At 37.5% G+C, this 11,935-nt stretch overlaps 1 protein-coding gene across 6 annotated transcripts in view; it reads left to right on the top strand.

Moving 5' to 3' along the window:
* Nucleotides 1–736: 736 nt before the first annotated feature.
* GRIA2 (glutamate ionotropic receptor AMPA type subunit 2) overlaps nucleotides 737–11,935 on the top strand; it is a 153,296-nt gene continuing 142,097 nt past the window's right edge. For 3 of the 6 annotated variants that reach the window (XR_012803607.1, XM_075612564.1, XM_075612588.1), the window contains exons 1-2: nucleotides 738–1,134; nucleotides 1,559–1,699. Coding sequence is in view for 5 of the 6 variants with exons in the window: in XM_075612564.1 (XP_075468679.1) it covers nucleotides 1,047–1,134; nucleotides 1,559–1,699 (229 nt within the window). In the remaining variant the exon portion in view is untranslated. Of the gene's footprint in view, nucleotides 1,135–1,558; nucleotides 1,700–11,935 lie in introns of all 6 variants that reach the window. The other 3 variants (XM_075612573.1, XM_075612601.1, XM_075612582.1) reach the window with 2 other exon arrangements.

Raw genomic sequence — 11,935 nt, 5'->3', positions numbered from 1 at the left:
ATTCAATCATTCTATCAAAAACGAACGAGCGGTTTCCTCATAACAATCATTACAGAAATGCACTTCCATTTTGGGTAAAAAACATAAAAGCAGCCAATCAAAAGAAAACATTTTCAAGCCACGTAATTACTAGCAATTTAGTAAAACGCTAGCTGTTGGACCTGGATTTCTATAAAAGGCAGAGTTATTCACATCCCATTTATTTCACTTGCTTTTTTCTTTGACAGATACACGAGATCTTTGCCTTTCCAGCAGCGACGCAAAGAGCCACTCGTGATTAAAAGGATACTGTTTCTTGTATTGTATCAGGGCGATTTTTTAAATTGTATTATTATTATTATTATTTCCCTTTTTGAAATGCACTGTATTCCGGATCTGCATCCCTTGAATATTTCCCATTTACTATAGATGGAGAAACAAGTAAGAGAGACGGGTGGACGCGGTGGGGGGGGACATTTAAGAGATGCCTATTTTTTTTTTCTTGCACTGTGTAGTTAGGGTGTAGGAGAAAGTGCTACTCAGCAGCTGTAGCATCAGGGCGCGCACAGGGACGCTATTGGATTATTCAGCTCAGCTCGCTGTCCGTGGTGCTGAAACGGAAGCAGGAGCTTCAGCCGCCTCGTAACTGGCAGCCCTCGGTGCAGTGAGCAGACCTGGATAGTGGGCGCTGTGAGACCAGATCTTCCTGGTCCGGAAAGAGGAGGGGGAGAGGAGGAAGGGGAGGGGTGGTGGGGGGAAAGCTTGTGCACACTCTTGCTCGCCCCCTGTGCGCGCCTCCGTCTACATCTGCCAGCCTTTCTCTATGAATGTCTAAATGTACAATACTGAGACACTGGGACCACATCACCGACAACTGCACCCGCCGACCATTATATTCACTTCCAGAGCCAAAGCAACCATCATCTTAACCAACCAACCGCATACGTGAGCCTCTTTTACTTTCGGATTTCCATAGTAATCCAGAAATATGCAGCTGATCTAAACGAAAGAACGACTGCAAAATAATACAAAAGGGGTGTTTTCTGGATGCTCTATTTTTCTTGGAAATGCAAAAGATTATGCATATTTCTGTATCCCTGGTTCCTGTTCTTTGGGGACTGATTTTTGGAGTATATTCGAACACCATACAAATAGGTAAGCGTCTTTGTTCGTGTGAAGAGCAGCTATTTTCTTTAAGCTCTATGTCTATCATACAGCCTCCTATCATTTTGCCAAAGATTATTTTGCATCGCAATATAAGGACGATCGACTATATAAGTACTCCCATCTTTATAATTGAATTGAAAAAGAGCTGTAATTAAATAAAGCCTTCATCGTTTGCTTCTATGCAATAATATCAGATAAGAAAATAATCAATAGGAAAGGAAACCTCTTTGCATAGTAATGATCACACGTCTGACATATGATACCAATAGGCACTCAATTTTAGCTACTGGATTTTTCTTATGTTGTGACACATCAATTGTTTTCTAAATGTGCGTGTTTCATATGTTTTGGAAATCTTGATATACAGATATGTCTTAATATACAATATTATTTTCGTATTATCTCTTTTCAGGAGGGTTATTTCCAAGGGGTGCAGATCAGGAATACAGTGCATTTCGGGTAGGGATGCTTCTGTATACCACTTCAGAATCTAGGCTGACGCCCCATATCGACAATCTGGAGGTAGCTAACAGCTTCGCCGTCACCAATGCTTGTGAGTAATGAATATTAATTTAATTGAAATCGCTGCTGATATGCAATACATCCAGCTACAGCTGATTCACTGGGTCTTCTTTGGTGCTCTGTGATAAAAATGCTTTAATGTGCTTACAATTGTTTAAATGTATGTTTTGTGTGTACATTTCACAATCACCTACTTACTGTATGTATTGGTACTTTGCTCTACAATGTTTTTGATAGTCCCACTACACTAAAGAGGTCCTGCATGATTGGCATGGAACATACTGTAGTGATGGCCACAGACCTGTTACAGCATTAATGCATTCCAACACATGAAATCACCTAAGGTTGTGTGCCTTGTACTCTTGTGAAATCTTTCTTTACATATTCTTGTTTCATTGTACTTGTTGAACAAACATTTGAGCTAAATGTCTGTCGTAAGTAATGCTGAAAGATGTCTCCGCTTGTGCATACAGTGAATTCCCAATGATACATTTTGTCCTATGTCAGATATTCATAGAAGATGTGTTAAAGTTGTAATGGAAGTATAATTAAAGCATAAAAATTATGGTTGTGGTTTGCAGTTAAATATGACCAGATGCAGAATGAAGGATGATCAGCCATTTTACCCATTGCCATATCTCCATATTAGACTGCACATCCAAGTCACCCATCACCTAATTACAAACACACACTAATATATTTATTATAAAATAATAAAACAATAAATAACATGCTATAACAATGCCTAGAAGCAGCACTAAAGGAATGTGATCCGAATTAATAACCGTTATCACTGCTAAAAATGTGCCATCTTGTTGTTGCATACACTGTTCTATTTATAGGTGCTTATAACAAGTAATTGATTCATAGGGGGTTATTCATTAAACAGCAATAGCCTACCGATTGGCACTATTGCTGTTTAACAAATAACCCCTATTGTATCATTATACTGTATGGTCAAACTGAATAGTAATTCTAAACAAATGAATGTGAACATTTCATATATAACTTGCATGTTAATCTCTTGACAGTACAATTTTTTCAGAATGCTGAAGATCGATCTGACTTTGATCATTCATAGTGTTAACAATCACTTTATGCGTTATAACTTCTTGTACATTATACTGTATGTGGGGAAAATAATTTTAAAACAGGTCCTTTAACAATAACTGTCATTATATACTTGGAAAATATAACAGGATTGTTTATATGATCATGATTAATGTCTAGATGTCTTTCTTATTTATCATTTCAAGAATTATATTGGGATAACAAGGAAACACTGAAAACAGACAGGAAGCCTCTTTTATGCAATATCTAGATGTAGTTAACTTCCCATGCTATGCCCCGTCACACACATTATCCGAGATATTCATAGTTTCAATTGAAATTAGAGCATTATCAATAATCAAAATATAATATATGTGACCACAAAATGATTTGGTATTAAGCATTCAATATAGCATCCACCATATGCTTTTCTATTGCAGGAATAGAACAAACTATTCAATCTATATATTAAATACAACGACAGTGTAAATAGACTGCACGCTATAGTATTCATAGCACATCAATTAGTACTTCAGATCTATTCTATTTGACATATATATTTGTATCATAAAATATTTCTGGGGGGCGACACAGCATTCTATTTAGGATACTGTACATTAAGGCAGAGATAATATATAAGAATAATGCAAATATTCCATTTGTACATGTATACGAGGTCTCTGAAGTTTTATTCTGCTGGCCCAAGAGGGGGTGAGCCTTTCCATTTTAAAATCAAGTCTTACAGCTCTGCAGGGATCACTGCACCATGACATGAAAAAGGGGATGCTGATTCATGCATAAACCTCACAACCTCTCTTGTATCCAACCAGCAGCTTGGAAAACCGATGCAAGTCTAGTAGTACTGCAGAGAGCAGAGCGGGGAGGGCTGGGGAGATTGAATAGGCCTCCAATTAGCATTTCAGCCTCTTCCCAATGAGATTGTACATCATCGACAGAGTGGCTGAAAAGGACTATATTTCCTTTAACCTGTTCAGTGCTGTACAGAGCCGAGCTACTGTATATGTTATAGGCCCAGTAGCAATAGCACTGCAGTGCTACAGTATGTACCCAGCACGGCAACTCGCAAAGTACCGAGCATTATGAACAAAAGAGCAAACTAAACCCATCAAATGCAGTTTTATTTATTTTCACCAATTATATATTTTAATGGAATTCCATTCAGTGCTTTTTGAGGTGTTCAAAACCCTGAGCTATTAGATATTAAATGTTAATAATTCACCACATTTTATCTTCAGGTTTTTTTAAACTTATATTGTATACTGTATATAGATAATATTTACAATTCTTGATCACACAACACAATTCCATATAATGTGAGAAAGCTACATACAGGTCATGGGGGTTGTCACTAGGTCCCCCCTGAATTTATATATTGAAACATTATAGTAATGTATCTATGTTACTGATTTTAGATGTTCAACACCCACCACCTCCAAAAAAGAGTCCCTGCACTCCTGCTTCAGGTACACAGTATATCCAAGACACATAGCACAGACCTGCATCCCATGCGTATTCAGATTGGCTTCCTTCCCATGCATTCCATCACACAGCTCCAGTGAACCGGAAATCAAGGCTGCTCCCTTCACTTACAGTCTGACTCTCACTGCTCCAGTGCTGTGTGGTGGCTCTTAATCATCTTGCAGGTTTGGAAATGAGGAGTGACTTGGCTCTTCTGCATCCTTTACATTTTTCAGATTTTCTTCCCCTATGGTCCCTAACTTGCATCATGTTGGAAATAGTTGATAATGTTCATCTATTTCCTTTCTCCAGTTCTTAAACAGAGTCGTGTCATTTGTGTCCATCTATCTTTACACAAAACCAGATGAGGAATTTATTAAATCAGTACCATATATTACTATTCTTGCGTAAAAACAATGGATTTGTTTCAATTATATATACAGATTTTAACCACAATCATACTGTACTGTATATGTATATTATACTAGGGTAATCAAAAGAAAAATGAGAAGTGATTGAAACTCAGAGGCAGGAAAAATTGCAGCACATTGCCATATGAAGTCGATATTTGGCTTTCTCTGGTTTTCTGAACTGAGAAGCATAGGCCATTTTAGATGTTTTTTTTTTAATTTAAACCTATGCCTGCATAAATGTGACACAATAAAAAATAAACGTATTTGAAGAATACATATTGTATATATTATTAGAGGTATATATTTATTGACTTAAATATATATTTAGTAGATTCCCGAATTAGCAGATTTAAATGTAATTCAAATATATATATAGTAATCAATGTCATCTGAAAATGGAATGAATAATAGAATGGAACAGTAAATGAATATATTTTTTTAAATCAATGCTACATCCACGTAGCTTGTAGAAATATTTTTTGTTCGTCATCTTGAATTTATTTTGCGTATGCAATAAATGTGTAGTCAGATTGATGACAGTGTGCAAGAGCTTTTGCACAACAATTCCTTTGATGGGTTTTGATTTCTCACTATGCAGCTCAAATTAGTAAAGAACTCTGATAAAATCTTATGGGGTGCAATATTGTTTCATAATAGGACGTTGTATTTGTGTGATAAAGGTAGTATGCACACACTTTCTATTGTACAGTAGAATACTGTAAGTGTTAATTCTTGACAGAATCGCACACCATGAATACCTACAATATACATATGGTAAGCTATATATTATACTTCTAAAAATACTCCTACTGTACATGTATCAAGCATGTACCGTATTTTACATTCTGCTTTTGTCAGTTTCAAAACTAAAAGACGGTAGTTAAAATTTTTTACACGACACTTTAATCTGGCCATTTACACTGAACACCCAATATTTAGGATTATTGTAAAGTTACACGGGGTATGTGTGTGATTACCATATTTTCATTGCGGGTAGGTTTTACAAGCTCCTGGTAGATGTTGATTTTTAATATAAAAAGGAGAAAGCTGACAGCCAAGGTGCAGAAATTAAAGAAAAATCTCATTATAACATTGTGCAGCATCTCCATAATTCATCCTGTTCTTCCATTTACCCAAATCCCACGTCTCTTTCTCACACAGATGGCACCATGGCAACCAGAAGTGATGAAAAGGTAGCTAGATACATTGACACTGAAAGAAATGCAGACTCCAAATAGCTATTTGCATCAATGTAACACCAAATTGCAGTTTCTACCACATGATGCTTCGTTCTTTACAGAAACAACACAGTGTCTCACACAAATAAAATAGCAATGTACAGCACAGGCATACCCCGGTTTAAGGACACTCACTTTAAGTACACTCGCGAGTAAGGGCATTTCGCCCAATAGGCAAACGGCAGCTCACGCATGCGCCTGTCAGCACGTCCTGAACAGCAATACCGGTTCCCTACCTGTACCGAAGCTGTGCGCAAGCGGGGAGACTATAGAGCCTGTTAAAAATGCGTTATTTACATCCGTTATGCACGTATATGATGATTGCAGTACAGTACATGCATCGATAAGTGGGGAAACAAGGTAGTGCTTCACTTTAAGTACATTTTCGCTTTACATACATGCTCTGGACCCATTGCGTACGTTAATGCGGGGTATGCCTGTATATCATGAGCCTTTCACTGTAAGGAACCTTTCTATAATGCCAGCTCCAGGATGTGACCTATTTAAAATATTGACTGTGGCTTCTTCTTAGTAGCAAACAACAAGAAATTACAATTTCCAATTATAGCAAACAACATTTTTCTAACGTTAAATGACTTCCAGATATCGTGGGGGATTTTGTACTATTTTATTATCTTGACAGTCTTATTATGACAGTAAAATATTCTTGTTAGTAATATGAAACTTGAATATTGACTACTTATAGACACACTATATATTACTGTATGTTGCTTTTGAGATCTTCACCTAGTCTCTTTCATGATTAGACATGTTTGAGGAACCTTGCATACATAGGCATATTACCAATCAATTCCCCTTTTCTTTTTTATTTTGTAGGAAATAATTATTGTGCCATCATTAGTCAAACAGCTGATAGACATTCATTTTATTAGACTTGCTGAAAATAAAAATAAATATATATTTTTCACAGGACACAAATAAAAATAACTCCTTTAAGGATGATAACATTTTAAGACATTTCCATTGATAAGTTGTTGGTTTTATTTTGTTTTTTGTTCACCGTCGAAATAGTCTGACTCTTTAAATAATTAAAAGGGCTTTATTCTATATATTCTGATGTGGCCTTTGGCCTTGTAATAATGGACATTTCCAGCCCACAAAGGCCTGTATCAACTATATAGAATAAGGCCCTTTGAGTTTCTGATGCTATCTACAGGTACAATACAGGCAAACAAGATCTTATCTTGCATCAAACGGGCAATGGATGGAAGGGAAGTAAACATAATTATGTCCCTTTACAAAGCATTAGTAAGACCTCACCTTGAATATGGAGTAAAATTTTGGGCACCAATCCTAAGAAAAGACATTATGGAACTAGAGAGAGTCCAGAGAAGAGCCACCAAATTAATAAAGGGGATGGACAATCTAACTTATGAGGAGAGGCTAGCTAAATTAGATTTATTTACATTAGAAAAGAGGCATCTAAGAGGGGATATGATAACTATATACAAATATATTCGGGGACAATACAAGGAGCTTTCAAAAGAATTATTCATCCCACGGGCAGTACAAAGGACTCGGGGCCATCCCTTAAGGCTGGAGGAAAGGAGATTTCACCAGCAACAAAGGAAAGGGTTCTTTACAGTAAGGGCAGTTAAAATGTGGAATTCATTACCCATGGGGACTGTGATGGCAGATACAATAGATTTGTTCAAAATAAGGTTGGACATCTTTTTAGATAGGAAAGGTATATAGGGATATACCAAATAAGTAAACAAGAAATATGTTGATCCAGGGATTAATCCGATTGCCAATTCTTGGAGCCAGGAAGGAATTTATTTTTCCCCTTATGAGACATCATTGGATGATATGACTGAGGTTTTTTGTTTGCCTTCCTCTGGATCAATAATTAAGTATAGATATAGGATAAAGTATCTGTTGTCTAAATTTAGCATAGGTTGAACTTGATGGCCGTACGTCTTTTTTCAACCTCATCTACTATGTAACTATGTAACTATGTAACTATGTAACTTTCAATTGAATTTAAAATGGATCAGACATTTGAACTCTCATCAAATTGATGTCATTTACTTTTTCGATTTGATTTTTTTAGTCCCTTGGAAAGACATGTGATGAGTAACCTTTACTATACAGTACTTAGGAGCTCAATACAGGTGTTAAAGTTACTGAAACTAACTTTTATGTATGTCTAAACCATAGCATTTACACCCGTATACTGCATCACTAACATATTCACATAAAAGCCTAGAAATTTTTGGCAGATACGGACCATATGGTGTATTTCCGTCAGACTATAATTGGCGAACTTTGCTCTAAAGGTTGAAGAAAATACCTTCCATGTTATTGTCACTGCCAAATCCAAATAATAGATACTGTTTGAAATACAGGTTTCAAAAAATGTGAATGAAGATAGATTTTGCATTTCAAATTTTAATGTGTATTATTATACACCCATTAACAATGCTGCTATATTGGCTTTTACCAGTCACACTAACATGTTTAGGATTGTTAGTCATACTTAAGCGTTTCACAGATGGTTTATTCTGTTCTATCTAATGTTTACATAATTCTCCAATCTTTTTCATCTGTGCCAGGATTAGTTTATGCCTCATATAAATAATTACTTGCAGCAGATTTTACAGAATATTTGTGGGCTTTTTTTTGCAGGGTGTACAGGTGTAGCCTCACTAGACTGAACTGACTGGTGCCGATGGGTTTAACAGGCAAAACTTAGTGTTTGATGCATCTAAAAAAAGCAACAAAAAAAGGATCAGACAAAAATAATTTTCCTTGCTTTCAACAAGACTGCCCCACCCAGCAATAACATATTTAGGGGCCTGTGTACTAACATGAAATTGTTTATTGTGTAAAAATAGAAGTTCAGATCTTAATAAAATTTGTGTGGTATGTTTGAAGGTTGTTATGTGACTTTTTACATAATTATGCATAGGAGCAGATTCATTTAGAGTTGGAAATGTTTAGTGCTACTGACTCCAGATTACAGTAGGTGCACTATCCTGTACCGGCACTTGATGAATCTGCCCTATCATTTGTTGTCTGAAATAACTTTTGATGCATTGCCTCATGTTGCATACCTAGTTAATACAATTTAAATAAAACCTAATTATGTATATCAATTATTAGTTTAATGTATTTTATGAAAGCCATACTGTGAAAATATAAAATGTTGTTAATGTATGTGACACATCTGTGTTGTGTAAAAATAATTTACGATATATAGAAATTTAAACACTTCTAATTCTACGGTAACAATATAAACAGACTTATTAGAGTTCAACTTGGTGGGCGATCTTGACACAGGTTCAACTATTTTTTTCGGTGCACAGAGCCAATTTCTTTTAAGTACATCTCATTTACATCTTTGTGTCATGCACAAATGATTTGTTTGCACCAATATAACTGACTAAGCCCTTTTTTAATGCTTAAGCTGCACATTAAGAATAAAAGCTTAGTATATACTGTAGGCGCCCACAAGCGCATTATAATTTTTTTTATTTTCGGAAAGCAATATTTATATGCGATAATTAGTACATAGTACATAGACCCCTATATGTTATGGAGATTCACTCCATATCTGAGAGCCAGTTAGTATAGGGGACAATAATAACAGAGAGATAAGGAAGATATAAATGTATTAAAATCCACCCTAAATTTAGGTTACAGCATTTACAAACGTCAGGATAATTTTGCAAAAATTTTAAATTATTATTTAACAAAAAATATATATTTTTATGATATTTACTATCATTTTACAATCCCAGCTCAACAAAGTTGCCCTCACTAGCCTTCTTATCTTTTACTATGTACAGTAACCCTAGCATAATCTGTCCCTACAATAGAAGATAAGGTCAAATAAGGTCAAAGGGGATTCACATGTAAGATATTACATGTATTGTTGGGTTCAACATAGCATAAACCATTTAAGGTAAAAGATCTTAGAAGTTTTTAAAGTTTAATTGAGTTGACCGAGATAACTTTGTATCGTAAAGGTCCTGAGAAATGTATTTACAGTTGATGCACCACAAACATGGTTTTGCTATACCTGTATCAAATGTACAGTACAGTAGGTGATATCAGGTTTCTTATATTGAGTAGAAATCTTTATGCAGAAGGGCCGTTGCCAAAAAAAACAACAAATTAATAATCATGGCTACTTGTATAGAATGTAATACATCTTAGTATGGTACAGACAGGATCTGCCATGTTTCTTACTGTATCCAGTGGGGGTCTCATGGAATCAGGGAAACTGATTTTTGGCAGCTGTTTATAGAGTGCCAGCATCTCCATTTAGTGATTATAAAATTATTAGGAATGGGCTGGAATGTTAACTAGGAGTGGATAAATCTTTTTTTCTATCACATTTCTTTATTTAAAACCGAATTATTTATTGCAGTTTAGATATAGTTTGTTTTGTCTTGAGCCCTGGCAACTTTTTCCTATCTTGGAGAAACCGTACTTATTAGGCAATATTTTAGCAAGATTCCACACATGGGAAAATAGGCACAAGTCACGTTGATACATGCTAAAAAAAAATATCTTTCTCTTTGCTGATCTGCCTTCAATATAAATGTTCATGGGAAAAATTTGAACGTATCAAAAAGGAAATGTTGGGAAGATAGCAGCATTACTATCTCAATGCCAGCCTAGCCCCTCTGGAACTGCTGGAACTGCTGGAACTGGAACAGTTGTCTCTGCTCCCCCCCCACCCCCCCTGTTGGCTGCCCTGAATGCTTGTAGATAACTAACACAACATTAGGGATATGTGTAAAATGAAGGAGAACTATGAATATTCAATAGTTGTTATGACTTGTAATACAATTAGCAAACATTAGTTACTGCCGCTTTATCCCGCAAAATACAAATAAAAACCTACATTTCATACAATCTTAGCATTGCTAAAATACCCTAAATACTTTGGGTAAATTCTTCCTTTAATTGTTGCGGTTTGTAAATATAGCCTTGGTCCCCGACTGGCAGCGGAGCCTGGGAGAGCGTAGGGAGAGGTGCCAGAGCTGCGGAGGGTAGTGCAGGCATTGCGGGCAGTCAGACGAGGCGACCGGGTCGCCGGAGGTCCGTGGCGGCTCCCTGTTCAGGGCGCCGCCATTTTGGTATTGATCGCTCATGCGCAGTGCCATTACACATGCGCAGAGCAGTCCCCGATGCGGCGGCCATTACACGGAGGCGATGCATGGGCAGTAGGGGACAGTAGTGGCGGCCATGTTAGGCAAAGCCCCGCAGGGGAACTAGAGTCCCCAGCAGCCCCTGGGGCTGTTAGATCAGGTGCTACACAGCAAACAATCATGCAGCCGGATTCTCCTGCTCACCAAGAGATACATTTGGTGCACTTGGACAGCCACGCCAGTTGGAGCCAGAGCCAGGACCAGGAAGGGGAAAGTAGGGTCTGAGTGTCAGTGGCACTCAGACTAGGTCAGATGAACCCCTTAGGTCTCATATAGGCACCAATCCAGTAAGCTTGTGGTTGCTTCAGGGAAGGCCCCTTTGATAGGGACACTGCCCCTGTAGTGCCAAGTGTCAGGGACACAGCGACGGACATCACGCAATGCTTCAGGCCTGTGGTCTGAGACCAGGCTGTCATCTTTGTTAGAGACTATCTATGGTGGGATGCTCCGTAAGGAAGGCGTTATTGGATCAGACTGGCCCTATGAATCATACTTGGGTGGGATTGACATTGTGGGAAGTACACTAGGGCTCTGGTGCCCCTGCACCCCATGTACGGTGGGAATACCCTGTGGGGTTATATAAATCTACAGAGTGTATGCATTGTGTTGTATTATTGTGATGCTGATTAGGTGTCCAGTAAATACCATAACCTGTGTGTAATTACTGGGTACATTGTCTTGGAAAGGGGTATCTCCCTGCGTGCGGATCCCTTCCAGGTGGAGGTGATGTATATGTGTATAAGTCACCCCAGGCTGCCTTCAGTGGAGAATCAGGCCTCCTGATAGCCATCCAGGTAAAGCACCACGGTAGCGTCCCTAGACACAGGGGGGAAGGAGGCTACATATGGAGGCGCTGCTGAGCTCTCAGACCTGGGGTGCCCTACTCAGCAGTCAAATTAAGTCA

Source organism: Ascaphus truei, chromosome 1 (genome assembly GCF_040206685.1).
Source record: "Ascaphus truei isolate aAscTru1 chromosome 1, aAscTru1.hap1, whole genome shotgun sequence".
Taxonomy (NCBI): domain Eukaryota; kingdom Metazoa; phylum Chordata; class Amphibia; order Anura; family Ascaphidae; genus Ascaphus; species Ascaphus truei.
This window is presented reverse-complemented; position numbering and strand designations above follow the sequence as displayed.